General features: G+C 41.3%; 1 protein-coding gene across 2 annotated transcripts in view; it reads left to right on the top strand.

The window, feature by feature from the left end:
- The window catches only part of sf3b3 (splicing factor 3b, subunit 3), a 33,285-nt gene extending 22,215 nt beyond the window's left edge, over positions 1-11,070 (top strand). For both annotated transcript variants that reach the window (XM_067588742.1, XM_067588741.1), the window contains exons 22-27: positions 2,399-2,524; positions 5,269-5,481; positions 5,685-5,783; positions 9,054-9,197; positions 9,370-9,474; positions 9,594-11,070. In XM_067588742.1, coding sequence (XP_067444843.1) covers positions 2,399-2,524; positions 5,269-5,481; positions 5,685-5,783; positions 9,054-9,197; positions 9,370-9,474; positions 9,594-9,734 — 828 coding nt within the window. In that variant the 3' untranslated portion in view covers positions 9,735-11,070. The remainder of the gene's footprint in view (positions 1-2,398; positions 2,525-5,268; positions 5,482-5,684; positions 5,784-9,053; positions 9,198-9,369; positions 9,475-9,593) is intronic.
- Positions 11,071-14,691: the final 3,621 nt, after the last annotated feature.

Genomic DNA, 14,691 nt, shown 5'->3' on the forward strand with positions numbered 1-14,691 from the left:
TGTTTTTAGGAGTGTGCAATGCCTTTTGAGACTGGACCCCTGAACAGAACATGGAAGCGGCCTCTTGGGCGGCAAAAGATGAGGGGCAGCAGTGTCTTCCTGCTGCTGGAGCCCCTCTTCACTCAGTCCCAGAGCTAGGAGTGTGGTTTCTTCCCCCTAGGCGCTAAGCACCTCTAGAGGCCTGGTAGAGGACACTTGCACCAGGTGCCAAGTGACATGGAGTTTGACCAGGTGATTGCAGCCTCACTGGCTGGGAGACCAAAGTCTCAGGTGGTGCTGCCCTCTTTGGTTGAGCTGGTGGTATCGCAGGCCTGCAAGCACTAGCTGCTTGGGTTTCACATCACGTCTAGGGGTGATGCTTCACACAAACCCTCAGCAGACACTGGCTTATCCAAATAAATGGGGGAGAGGAAGAGTGCTGCGCAGTGGGACACAGAATATAATCCGTGGCAACTCTGACCTCGTTGAGAAGAAGTGCAAGCGGACTGCTGGGGGGCATTTGTGTCCCAAGCTCCGCCAGACACATGGCTTGATAGCTTGAAGCATGGTAACAGAGCTCAGTGAAGCTCAATAAATATTCTCCAGCTGATATGCAGAGAATCTGCAGTGCTTGGTTGGGAGGGCTGTGGGGCCACCCACACCAGGGTTGTGGGATGGGGCCAGATAGGGCCCTCTCCTGGTAGAGGAGAGGGCCACTCCACCTCCAGTTTCTCAGCTGCATGGCGTTACACTGAGAAGAAGGATGTATTGTCCTGGCCAACTGACACAGCAGCAGGGTTGTACTGGCCCGATGATAAAGCTGTTCTTGTTCATCCTCCAATAAAGCATGTATGTCCATGCTGACGTCCAGCACGTGATTGTCATCATGGCAGATGGCTGGCTATTGCTCTCGCTAACCCCTCAACATACACCATGTGGTCAGCCCAGTTACCGGTGGGGATTTCGACCAAAAGCTTCTAGGTGTTGGACTCAGATGAAGCTAGGTCTCTCGACTCAGAGAAGAGGGGTTCGTGTTGTGCAATGGTAATCTGTCCCAGCACTTTCTCCAGGGTTTAGCACTGGAGCTGGTGACAAGATACACAGGACTCAGGCTGAGTCAGCACACTCGTGGTGTGGACAATCCCCAGACAGACGAGACATGCCTCGTGCCGGTCTTTTTAGTGCAAAGAGAAGCTGTACCCCTGAGGACAGTGGCGGACATAGGACTACTACTTCGCCTGTTTAGGCTTGGTGCTTGTACCGAGACACAAAGCCCGTGGATAAAACACAGACAAAATTAGCGCTTTGGGTAGCTGGTGGCTAACACCAACAGGGGCTGTTAAACTAACTTCGAGCTGGCAATAGCCTACTGTGGAAACAGAGCTACCTAGCTGTAGCGAGCTAATCCGACTCCGCAGAGGTGTCCTTAGCTAGGTGAAGAGCGTAAGAACTTAAGCATGACTGTGGTGCTGGATATATATACAGTATGTGCAGGCAGGGCCTTACATATGTCACCATAAATCATCTGCTTTAAAGGCGTGCATAGAGGTGTCTTCAGTCAGGTCACGTGAGGGCATGGTATCCCATTCTCTGTGCTGGACCGAGTGAATTGCCTGAAAGGGAACATCACAAGATGCTGTCAGTGATTCTCCAGAGAAGAACTGGGATAATGTGGATTCTCAAATTGTGTTTTAGTTGTGATTAAGCCACATCTTGGACATAGAAAGTATTTAGACAGTTTGACTTGTGACCACTATAATCTAATTTGAAAAATATAATTTACCAAAATTTGATGTTTATAAGAGGTAATGAATTTTTGATAGAAGTCATAGCTTAAAAATAAAATGCTGGATTAGCTGAAGTATGTATTAATGTTAAAGTCATGGGGTGTGATCTTTTTGTAGGTCTCAGAACAACAAGTTAAAATTTACCACAGTAGTTTTAAGTTCAGTTTTCAACACATGCTGTTTTATATTTCATTTCTTAACAAAAAAGAGGAAAATCTAAAAATAATCAGCATGGTATCGTGTCACAGGATTTTCCAGAGTTATTATCTTATCTTTTGTGGATGAGTGAGGGACACAGTTACTCTGCAGGCAGGTACATGATATTTTAAAAGAAAATTGAAACAGTGTATCTGCTTACACTGCCTACATTCCGTTAAACTAGCCTGCCTCCAGAACACTTTGAGACCTTCTTGGGTCACAATTTTGACCCAATTTTGACCCAAGGAGGATCTGGAGCTCATGCCTAAATCTGTGTTTAGTGGGATATTGGACCCCGCTTCAAAATGAAGCTCTTTCACTTCTTAAGAAATATAAGCCGTTTCTCTTTAGACACACCTGAAACCTGGCTGAAAGCTGCCATAAAATAATCTGGTTAGCTGCGGTTTATTAATTCTTTGTTTTTTGATTTGCAGACCCCAGTAGAGGACGTGCCTTTGGCCATTGCTCCATTCCAGGGACGTGCCATGGTGGGAGTTGGGAAACTGCTGAGAATCTACGACATGGGCAAAAAGAAACTGCTGCGCAAGTGTGAGAACAAGGTAAGGCAGCGACCAAAATACATAAACTTCTATGTGCTTAATGTAGGTCTCTATATTCTCAAGCTAAGCATGAAGCGTTTAAAGAGGAGAAATGTGACCAGAGGCTTTTCAAAAATGCGGGTGAGGACTGTCAGTCTTTGGAGACATACCTCAGGTAGCCTTCACGTCAAGAAGCCAACATTTACCTGACCGCCAGGCCCTGACCAATTGACTGGTCAGGCAAAACAGTCACATCCTGCTACATAATCAGCTTAATCTCAGTCTGCCTCATGAATTTGCAGTGCAGCTGCAGACCTGATGCAATTAAAGCAGAACATACTATGTGAATTATTGAAGTCCTTGACTAAATATGTTTACAGTTACCCATCAAAGTTTTAAAGCCATGTAGTGTCAGACAAGAGTAATAATAATAATGATAATAATGACCACCAAGTGCAGTTGGGAACACTAAGCACCCGGTTTATTCATTGTGGACAATCATTTCTGTCATGTCGTAGGTCTGACTGAAAAAAGATTACACACATGGATGTTTGCACATAGGTCTTTGTCTGCCCAAATGAAAAAAACTGAGAAACCAGGATCAGTGATACTTTTCCTCCTGGGTCTTTATCATGGTCAAATCATGGTTTTTAATCAGAAATGTGCCTGAGTGCAGGTGAAAGTAGTATATAGATTTAAAGGTGAATTTTTCATACCTTTTTGGCTTTTCCCTCCTGTGAGGACAAAGATGTTATTTTTTCCTTCCTGTGAGGACAAAGATGTTATTTTTTCCTGCCTGTGAGGACAAAGATGTTATTTTTTCCTTCCTGTGAGGACAAAGATGTTATTTTTTCTTTCCTGTGAGGACAAAGATGTTATTTTTTCCTTCCTGTGAGGACAAAGATGTTATTTTTTCATTCCTGTGAGGACAAAAATGTTATTTTTTCCTTCCTGTGAGGACAAAGATGTTATTTTTTCCTTCCTGTGAGGACAAAGATGTTATTTTTTCCTTCCTGTGAGGACAAAGATGTTATTTTTATCTGACAGTGCACAACGTTGCTGGTTTAAATTGTTTAATTCAATTCAACCGTCTCCTGCTCTTTGACCTATTTTATTCCTTTTTTAAGATCAAATATGATTCTGAAGCATAGAATGGTGCACAGTTTCCTGATAACTGAATTTATGATGTGTTGAATTGAACCTTCAGCCAGAGAATGTGTCAGTGTGATGACATTAAGTGGTGTGAACCTGGTCATGTGTATGAGGGTGTATTCCCTTTTGTTTGGCTTTGTGTGTAAGAAATGGATATTTATGTCATTGTCAGTTGATAGGCTGTGGGATGTTTGAGCTCTAGTGGCGCCTTAGAGGAAAGTTTAAATGAGTGTCATGTTTCTGTCATTTGTGTCTCACGTGTATATACACATTTCTGCCAGTTGCACAATGTGATAATGCACATCAACAGGCGGGGGTGACCATGTGCTGTTAAAAAAAGAAGACTACAAAATCATAAACAATTCTGGTTTTATAGCCATATTATACTCTTTTTCAGCAAGTTAATATCGGTCTCTGAGGTCCCCAAAACATGTCTTTTGAAGTTTTTTGCCGAAAATACCACTGAGATTATACATTCTTGCATTCCTCTGTACCCCTGTGTTTCAGTCCCGTTCTGGATGGGCTGTTTCTGTGTCTACGCAAATGAGCTGCTGCTACCCACGCTTCATTCCGAAACTGATTGTGGTTTTCCAGCCGTGATACAATGCGAGATAACATGACCACCAAAGGAGAGGGCCGTTATTTATGTATGGTAGCGTTACTGATACTAGTATTACAATAACGCCAAGTGTATCTGTGGACCAGAATGGATGTATTAGTCTTGACTTGACTTTACAGCTTTATGGTCTGAGCAAGTTAGCCGCTGGGTGCTAATCACAGCTGCACAACGTTGCCAAGCAAAGAAATTCCTGCAATTTGACCATTTCTTTTTCACATGTGTATCGTTACGTTCATAGCATGTCTATCATGTACATTTACATAATGTTACAGCAGCAACACACACATACTGGCGAGGATCATGGAGCAGAACATGCTAACGTGTAACAATAAGCTAGCTGAGCTAGCGCTACAGTTCAAAGTTCCACAAAAGCAACATGAAAAAACAGTTACTAGTTACGTTTAGTGAGGCTAAACATTCACACAGTTTCTCTTGACTGTCTCAATATTCCAAATTAGTCCACATTGCTATCCATATCAGCTGCGTAACATGCTAACGCCAAGTTCAACAAGCTAATGTGCAAAATAAACCGCTAATAAACAGTAAAATCATAAAACATGGCAAAACTTACAGCTTCCAAGTATGAGGTTGGGTCATGGTTTTTCAGACATTTCCCACAAAAAATAAATTGAATCCAACAGGCCTTCACTTCCTCAGATGATGGAAGAACATAAAGACTGTTGTGTTGGTTCTTGCAGCAAACCACAGAACTTTGATTCAGTTGAAAAATTGATTCAGAATGTTTGAGTGGGCAGGGACTGTCTGCCCGCTGAAGCTGTGGGAGAGATCTATGTTCAACAGATCCCGTTATGACATCTTTAAAGGGAATCAAATTTAAACGGTGTTTTTGCACACGTTTACTGAAAGATGGTGGCGAAAAAGGGAAAGGATGGTCTTTTCTGATAGTTTGTGGGATCTCTGGAGATTTTCCTCCACAGCACACATTTATCATCATCTTTTCAGTGTACCTATCACTCTCCTTCCTCCTCTCTAGCACGTTCCCAACCTGGTGACTGGCATCCATACTATCGGCCAGCGTGTGATTGTATCTGATGTTCAGGAAAGCCTGTTCTGGGTCCGTTACCGGCGTAATGAGAACCAGCTCATCATCTTCGCTGACGACACATGTCCCCGCTGGGTGACAACAGCCTGTCTGCTGGACTATGACACCATGGCCTCCGCGGACAAGTTTGGGAACATTAGCATTGTGAGTACAAAGAGGGAGAGTGTTGGAGTTGTCTGTTTCTATGAATCGTATGAATTGCGGTACAGGACTTCACCCAAGAAAGTCGATCCCAATCAAAACAGAAGATGTGATTTTATCACCCAGGCTTCTACAACTCTTGGAGTCCAGTGAGACTGACAAGATGAGAAGAAATACATCTCATCATTTACTTTTACTTTTCCCAGGTGCGTCTTCCCCCCAACACCAGTGATGACGTGGATGAGGACCCCACAGGGAACAAAGCTTTATGGGACAGAGGCCTCCTTAATGGAGCATCACAGAAGGTAAAACCACCATTCTTCAAACCATCCTTCTTATACAGACTCCTGAAGGTCACTGTTACATTTATCTAGATGTATTTTGAGAGTCATCTCTAACGTGTATTGTAGATACCAGTGCATTCCTTGCGGTGTAGAGGTCTTCAACGTGACTCGAGCCTGAAAGAACAAGTCAGACATTTATAAATAAATTGTATGTAATCACAAACGTGATAGAAAAGCCTATGTGAAAACAGTCAGTTCAGCATGTGAGGATTTGTTTGGGGAAGGAATTTTGTGCCAGTTGTTGGGCCCAGGCCGGAGAAGTTGAACTGTTCAGGCCACTGCTGAAATTTCAGGCTTGTACAGGACTCCGGCCTGACACACTAATCTGCCTCCTCCACCGCTCTGACCTCTAACCGCCAACACACATGCATAAGCTGCATAACACCGTCAACCACAAGTTTAACCTACTCACAAATACAAGTGTGTGTGGACACACACACACACACACACATTCATCCCATATTTAAATCCTGGTCAGAAACTGTTTAGGTAGCAGATAGACTGGGAAAGTCCCTCCAATTTAGACATTATAAGCTGGTCCCAGTTGTCTTTGTGAAACTGTTTGTCAGCTATTCCTGCCTCCATGCACATTGATCAAGAATTTCGTTTGGAAATGTACCATGTCTGTTTTTAGATGTGGGTGTGGATGCCTAGATTTGTCTTTATCCAAAATATGTGTGTGTGTGTGTGTGTGTGTGTGTGTGTGTGCACGCGCATTTGCATCTGGCTGGTTGAACTTAATTATCTATACATGGCTAGGTTAAATGCCGCCTTACATTAAATTAGATGCATTCCACTTTTATTTGATTAATATATCTGTAAAGATCAAGGTTAGGGAGACACGGCTGTCTAGTGAGCAAAATGAAAGGATTGACTGTCTTCACCCCAAATGTCATACAGTGTGTGGGCAACTTTTATGTCATGTTGTTTCTCTCCGTTTCTCTCATTTTTATTCACTTCAGCATTGTTTCATGAGAAAATTCACACACATGTAAAGTCAACACATTCCATACAAATATAGAAATCAAAACAGAAAAATCAGTGGAGTTGAAGTTTAATGCAAATACATACATGATGATAACTTTGGATCAATTTGCACCATTTGGATTTCAATTATTTCTGAGGTTGTCTCTTTCTCTTTTTCTGCCAACAGAAGTAAATCTGTCCACTCAAGTTTACATTAATGACTATATTATTTTATGTCAGTTTTATTAACCAGTCCATGTTCTGAAATAGACCACTTTCCACTGGCACAAAACCAGAAAAAAGGGTGCTAACATGTGTGACAGCAGGTTCAATCTTCTTAGTGATTGAATCTAACCTTCTCCCCCTGCAGACACAACTTGTGGCCTTTGTGGTTAAATAACTATTTTACTACTCTACCGGTCACACGCCTGACAGACATACAGCTTTGACCAGCACCTGGGGAGTCCTTCCCTTCCCAGAGGCTACATTAGCCTCTGTTCACCTCCTTTCATTTCAGCTCCTCAACACTTAAAGAGACTTGAAAAGACATAGACATCTCATGAGTCTTGTGTTGACCGGATGTGACATTTTCCACTGTGCTGGAATCCCCCCCGAGGCATGTGGGCATAATATGCTTAATGTATTTTCAACATGATGGAGAGCAGCTTAAGGTTGCAGTTTGTGACCAAGACGAGATGAGATGTCATGCCCTACCACTGTGAATGTTTCATTTTTCTCAATAAAGGCTGCGGTCCAATTCTTGGTTGTTCTGATAAATCCAGGATTGCTCACAATACCAGTGAAATCCGGCTGGATTAGTGGTCAAACACAAGCAACAGGAAAGAATTAAAAAACTGGCTTGTCTTACAAGAAACTTTGGACCAACTCCTTGTCATGTAAATAATTTAAAAAAGCAATGTTTTGTCTTCATCAGGCTCACTTCTCAATAAGATAGATACAAGTCATGTGATCATAAGTCTCACATACATTATTGTGAGATTTTCAGAAACAAGCCCTTTCTTCACTTTTCTTATCTGAATCCCTTTCAAATGCTGATGCAACATCAGTTGTGGCACTCGGTATGGTTCATGACAGTAGGCTGACAGGATGCTCACCTTAGTTCATGATAGGCACCGATTCACGTCTTTCAGATGTAACTCTGGCCTCTTGGCTGAGTGTGCTGAGTCTATGGCCATGACAATCAAACACAAAGATTGTGTTGTCTTATTTCAGAGCTGTGGGGTTTTTATCTCGACTAATCTCATTTATGCCCCCTCGGGAAATGACCCTGTCAGTCAAAAAACAAACTTGTTTTCATTCAGAGCCGTTGTTTCCCATCAGAGGGACGCTGTTCTCTGTTCAAGCATGGCTCATTTGTGTGTCTGAGGCACAGAGCTTATTTTAACTTTGCCTTTGCTTTCTTGGTCTCTTGGCGTCAGTGTCATCTATGTCCTGTAGGCAGTTTGCCCAGACTAATACTGACGTTTTATTCCTCTCCAATGCTGCCTTTGTATCCGAGGTACATCCTAATTACTACCTCTAATTATTTGCAAAGCCGTTTTTTGATGGTTATTGGATTAGATCTGACCATCTGGACCAATTTCCTCTGAGCGGAGGATGACAGTGTGTCTCTTCTTTCTGACCTTGGCAAAGAGTCCAGTTTTCCATACTTTTATATGTATGTGCAGCTGTCAGTGTGGGTGATCTTGGGACCTGAAATGGCTTCAAGTGATATATCAGACTTGTGTGATTATATGAACGGAGCTGCTGGTAATTTACCATTTGAATGACTGAAAAGATAGAGGTTACCGGCTGTAGTAAGTCACCTTCTGATAAGAGGCCATGTCACACAATGAAATGTGGTTTTGCCTCAATAATCAGTCGCTCTATGTGTTTTTTTGATTAGAAAGCGGATACTGCCAAGTCAATAACCATGTTTCACTGTTTTATTTGTGCTTTGACCTAATTTTAAAAGCATTTAAATATTTTCTGGTCATTCAATCCTTAAAAAAAAAAATCCTCCATTCATCCCAGGACATCATGTCAGGATCCATCTTATACAAGACCTGCATGGCTGCACATGCCAGAGAGCCGTACACGAGCTGCCCAATGCTCATCCACTGAGGTTACAGTTATATAAGAAATTCAAATATACGGTTTTGTTCAGGGTCACATTAGGTAGTTAGGGGCCAAGGGGGGATTTGATTGTTAGTTTATCCTACCAGACAACACATGACTGTTTGTCTCCCTCCGCTGTCTCTGCAGGCTGAGGTGATAGTGAACTACCACGTAGGAGAGACGGTGTTATCTCTCCAGAAAACCACTCTGATCCCTGGGGGATCAGAGTCCCTGGTCTACACCACGCTGTCTGGAGGCATAGGCATACTGGTCCCATTTACTTCACACGAGGTAAACCACAGTCACATCTTATAAATCTCTCATACATCAGTATGGACGTGGATGTCAACAGACAATATCCCAACACCCAACTAGTTCTCTCAACCCTTGTACTTTTTAATGCCCTTTTCTCATGCTCTTCTTTTCAATCATGTCTCTCTCTTTGCTTCATCTCTATGTCCAGGACCATGACTTCTTCCAGCATTTAGAGATGCATATGCGCTCTGAGTTCCCCCCACTGTGTGGCCGAGACCATCTCAGCTTTAGGTCCTACTACTTCCCAGTCAAGGTTGGTTATCTGTCATGTTTTTGTAAAGGCCTCGCATCTGAGATGTTCATCTCCTTCAAATGTCATGTCATGAAATCATCATGGACTCTGAAAACAACATTTCTGTTTCTGCTCTGCAGAATGTGATCGATGGAGATCTGTGTGAGCAGTTCAACAGCATGGACCCTCACAAGCAGAAAAGTGTGGCTGAAGAGCTGGATCGAACTCCACCTGAGGTCTCTAAGAAACTGGAGGACATTCGTACTCGCTACGCCTTCTAATTGTGCAGACAAAGCTTCACCTGCACACAGCAGGGACGGACGGACACACACCAACACACACAAATCCTGCTGCGCTACAGTACCGCCCCCTTCCCCCCCCTTTTAAGGACACAGTCGAGGGACATGTATGGATCTATATTGTTGACTGTGGACAGACTCACAGTGGCTTCTTCTACAAGAAGCTACATGCTTGTAACTCTTACATTGCTCAATTATGTTGCAACTCACATGCACAGTCTCGATTGCCAACAGAAATACCTGCTTTAATTACAAGTATGTGAACAATCACCCACATCGCTGTGTGAGCAATAACACCATCATCTCCCCCCCCCCACGTACATGCTATTTGACGCAATTGCTGAGAAATGTGTGTCAGCTTTTCACACCTCCCCTGTACTGTTGTCAGCAAAAAATCACACATACACGGACACAAACACACCATTACATGGAAACATGACAAGAGGTTTTCGGCCAGTAATTCTGACATCGCAAGACTGTGTTGCCACAATTATTTCTATTCACACGTACAGCTGTTTGTGTGAATCATGTTCACTTTCACAGCTGTGATGAGTGTCATTCTCTCACACATACAGACACACATCAACACACACTTGATTGTGTGAACACACATTTATCAAGAACACACAATACATGCGGGCTGAATCCAATTATCTGCCATGTGTGAGCAGGTGAATACGTTCTTATTTACAGGCTTTGAAGCTCATGCCAAGAAGAAAAGTGTAGTTATTCCCTAATGACATGTTGAGTAGAGATGTATTTCATACTGCCTGGACAGAAGACGTTTGAAAACAGAATATTTTTAATGTTTGTAACAGGTTATTTAGCAAGAAGGTGTAATGCATTTTGTGTGTCCTTTTGATCTCAGCAAAATGAAACGTGTGTTTTTTGTATGATGTGATTTATTTTAATGTTTTGTTTAGTTGTGTCATGATGCGTATACCACAGTCCCAGATGGTATCATTCAATCTCTCTCAGCCTCTGGTCCTACCTGTAGTCTTGAGTTGATAACACATCAGGCTCATTAAAGCATATTGCTTACTCACCACTGAGAACCAGTCAAGGCCTCAGGCCACGGTTGGGTCAAGAAGTGTTGGCATACTTTGACATTAGTCTACGGGTGAACTCAGACTAAATAAGTGGGTGGAAGAATACTGAAGGTTAGCACTGGGTGTTGTTCTTCTCAGTCCTGTAAATTCCCAACCTCAGCCACAAGCACAGACATAGCATTCCACAGTAGTCACTGAATTTAGGGGTTTGTGGGATGGGGGCAGTGGTCTGTTTTGTAAATAAAGTTTTGTTGTTTTTTTTTACTTAATACCATGTGTTTGTGTGTCATTTCCTGTCACTGTGTGTTGAACAATCATTGAGCCAAACTGCATTTATGTGTCAGTTATTAAGGCATTAGAGGTCCAATGGTCACTTCTGTGATTTAGTTTTCACAAGTATCATGGACAATGAACCGTATGCATGATGATTTTCAATTAAAACTGAAATTGTTTGAATTTGAGGTTAATTTAGAATTCGCTGTCTGACTTGCAGACAACATCAGCTTCTCTGAATAAAATGTGTAGGATGTGCTGAGTAAAAGCTCAATAGTTTCAGCAAGAAAACAGCCCTGCAACACAGTAGCAACTTTTCACCTTGATGGAGTAATGATTAAAGGAATAATTTTACATTTCGGGAAATACACTAATTCTCTTTCTTCCCAATAGTTTGATGAGAAGATTGAAACCACTTTGTCTACAATAAATATGAGGCTACATCCAGCAGCTGCTTAACTTAGCATGAAGAGTGTAAACAGGAGAAACAGCTAGCCTGGCCCTGTCTAAAGGTAACAAAACTGACCCACCAGCACCTCTAAAGCTCACTAATTAGCACGTTATATCTAATTTGTTAAATTCATTGAAAAACCAAAGCATGAAAACTACAGGTTGTGGTATTACCAGTCTTGGTGTTCAATGAAGCGAGCCAATTGTCTCTACATTTACCTTACAGTTATGAGAGTGGTAGAGATTCTCCCATCTAACTCTCAGCAAGAAACCAAATTATTTTAATTTTCTAAAAAATGTTGAACAATCCCTTTAACTGTATCATCCTTGTAGGTCACATTTAAATAAACCAATCATGTCAACAATATGGAAAAGATAATGGTGCTGGCTGTTGTGTGCATCCAAGTGAGCAGGATTTTACACATTAATTGACATTCTTCATAGTGATCACTCTTTATTTTGACGTCCATATTTTTAGTTAAGTCAGACTTAAACTTGCTCTAGATTTTAATTGAATATTACACCATGGTGATGCTTTTTTATGTAAAGGTTTTGTGTACTGCAGCCTAGCTAGACCAACCAATAACCAACACTGTGGGATTTACTATGGCACCTGTTCAATGAAATTTTAATCCACTCAGTCGATGATAGTAATATCTGGGCTCTAAAATTCACAGTGAGTGAAGTTGTTTGAGAGTAATATAAGTAATATAATAAAGTTATAACAGTCTTCACCTGAATTCACTTGTCTATTTCCTGGTTAAAAAAATCAGTAAACTTGCTCTTTCTTTGATGAGGAACACAATGCTGGGCCTTTCAGATATTTAAAATGGTTGTAGATGGTTTTTCCATTTGATGGTTTCATTAAAACCATATCTGGAAAGTAAAAAAAGACCTCTGAAAATAAACAAACAAACAAAAAAAAAACACACAAAATATTCACTGGCATGACAGTGTGACATGTATTTCTTTTTCCTCCATAGGTGGACACAGTAAAGTCACACATGGATTCACAGCCTGGCAGTTTAATTTATAGTTTCTTAAATACGACAGCCACAGTGAATTTGATTCTTCCGATGACAGCAGCATATTTATCTTGCATAACAACAAGAGGATAATTATTTGTCACACAGCAGAATAACAAACACTCAGCTACAACAAAGTCCTCACATCTGGTCCAGTGCTTGTGGACATGTGATGGGTTTTGCCCCTGTGGGAGAAAAGCAAAGAACTTGGCCAGACTAAACTTCCCCACTTAGAACAATGGCATTGGAGAGTTTTAGAGAACTACAACCACATGGGCAGTTTTGCTGGATTTTTGTTTTTTTTTGTTTTGTTTTTTTTTTTTTGTTTTGTTTTGTTTTTTTGTTTTTTTTCAAATATGTAAAGGACAACAAATCAGAGCCCTGCGGTGAATTTTATCTGGAGGACATGTGCTCCTAATTTGAGGAGAGAAGTGTACAGGGCACAGAATCATGGTTTCACATGCTCCTTTACTAATTAATTTCAAAATGACTTTATTTTGGAGGGTATGATGGTCCTTAAGAAGTATGCAACCTTGTGACGTGAGGATGTAAGTGGATAATACATTCTTGGTTTGTCATAGTTTTTTTAAAACAAGAGGAATGCCTGTTACTGAGGACACTGTAATTGACGGGACTATTTCCCCTAAACCAACTGACCGTCTCCTACTAACTTTGTGTGTGTGTGTGTGTGTGTGTGTGTGTGTATGTGTTTGTGCATGTGTGTTTGTGTGTGTGTGTGTATGTGTGTGAGATTTGAACTTCATTCAACTTCTTAAAGCTGACATCTGTAACTTTCCCCTCACTGTGACCCTTTCTAGTGATAAGAAGTACTTGAAATGATGGTGAACACGTAGTGAAAGCTTGTGTTTTTTATCTACTACTTTCAGTTTTGTTTTTTCCTCCGTTGCATAAACACAATCCAGCCAACAAATTGACCGAGCTCTGATTAGCCTCATATCCAGTGTGCTGCCTCTGGATGCACACTGAACAGATTTACTAGACTGATTAATATTTTGTCACACAGGAGAACAACGAACACTCTGCTCTTTGTCAGTAGTGGATGGGGTCTGGTAACCATGGTAATCAAGGTGTCATGACTACACAGATAAAAGTGGCATTACAAGTTATGATCCAAGCCGACAATGTAGTGACAAAAGCTAAAAGCTTGACTTTAGACAATGTGGAAATGCAGCTGTTGGTTTAACAAAGATGCTCTATACTGACTTTGTCTCTGCCCTGCCTGATGATGTGTGTGTGAGGTACAGTTTACACAATGTGCCAGTCCACATCAGTAATGCTCTACTTTTGGTTACAAAACATGCCAAAAGGGAACTTAAGTGGTCATGTTAAAACACCTGGAGCAGTCAAGTTAAGTTACCATCATTGTTTTCCCATGAGCAAATGCCTTTTATTATCAGTAAATGTTATGTGTGAAAGTACTTTAGGAGCCATTCAGGTTTTGACTGCGTCTGGGTGACTGCGTCTGGGTGACGTTCAGGGGTCGTGACTGTAGGAAAATAGTGGCTCATTTATCACACTGCATTCCACTGCTACCTCTACATGATTCTTTTTACAGATGCTCAAAGCATTAAAGCCTCACTTCAGAGTTGAGAAAGCTGTCTGTGCTTTAATACTTCCTGTTTACTTTTTCCTATGGTCGCGGTTGATGGTCGCGGTTGATGGTTTTACTTTGGCCTCTGTGTTACTTTCAATGCATGTTGCATTATGATGGAAACATTCATTATAGTCTTTGGCTCTGAGATGTTTGTGTTTTAACTGTTTTTGTAATTTCAGTTATAATTTTAAACTTTGAATTATCTAAAAATGCTTTGGCATTAAGCTTTGAACAAACCATGAAAAGTTGACATTTTTGGACAGCAGTGATATGAAAATAAGGCGAAACATCAGTAAATGGCCGGTGGGGTAGTTCAAATAACAAATGTCACAAATGTGGTGGTAACCTTTTTAGCCACAGTGCAAATGTGACAAAACAAAAAAACAATAATAACTTTAGTAACACCTTCACTTTTCATAAAATGCACACTCAAATCTGCCTCACTTTGTTTTTAGTGCTCATTAACAAATGTTAGCATGCTAACACAGTGACAAAGCTAATGTGCTTAGCTTTGTCATTGTGTGCGT

This window comes from Thunnus thynnus, chromosome 5, assembly GCF_963924715.1.
Source record: "Thunnus thynnus chromosome 5, fThuThy2.1, whole genome shotgun sequence".
NCBI classification, from domain to species: Eukaryota; Metazoa; Chordata; class Actinopteri; order Scombriformes; family Scombridae; genus Thunnus; species Thunnus thynnus.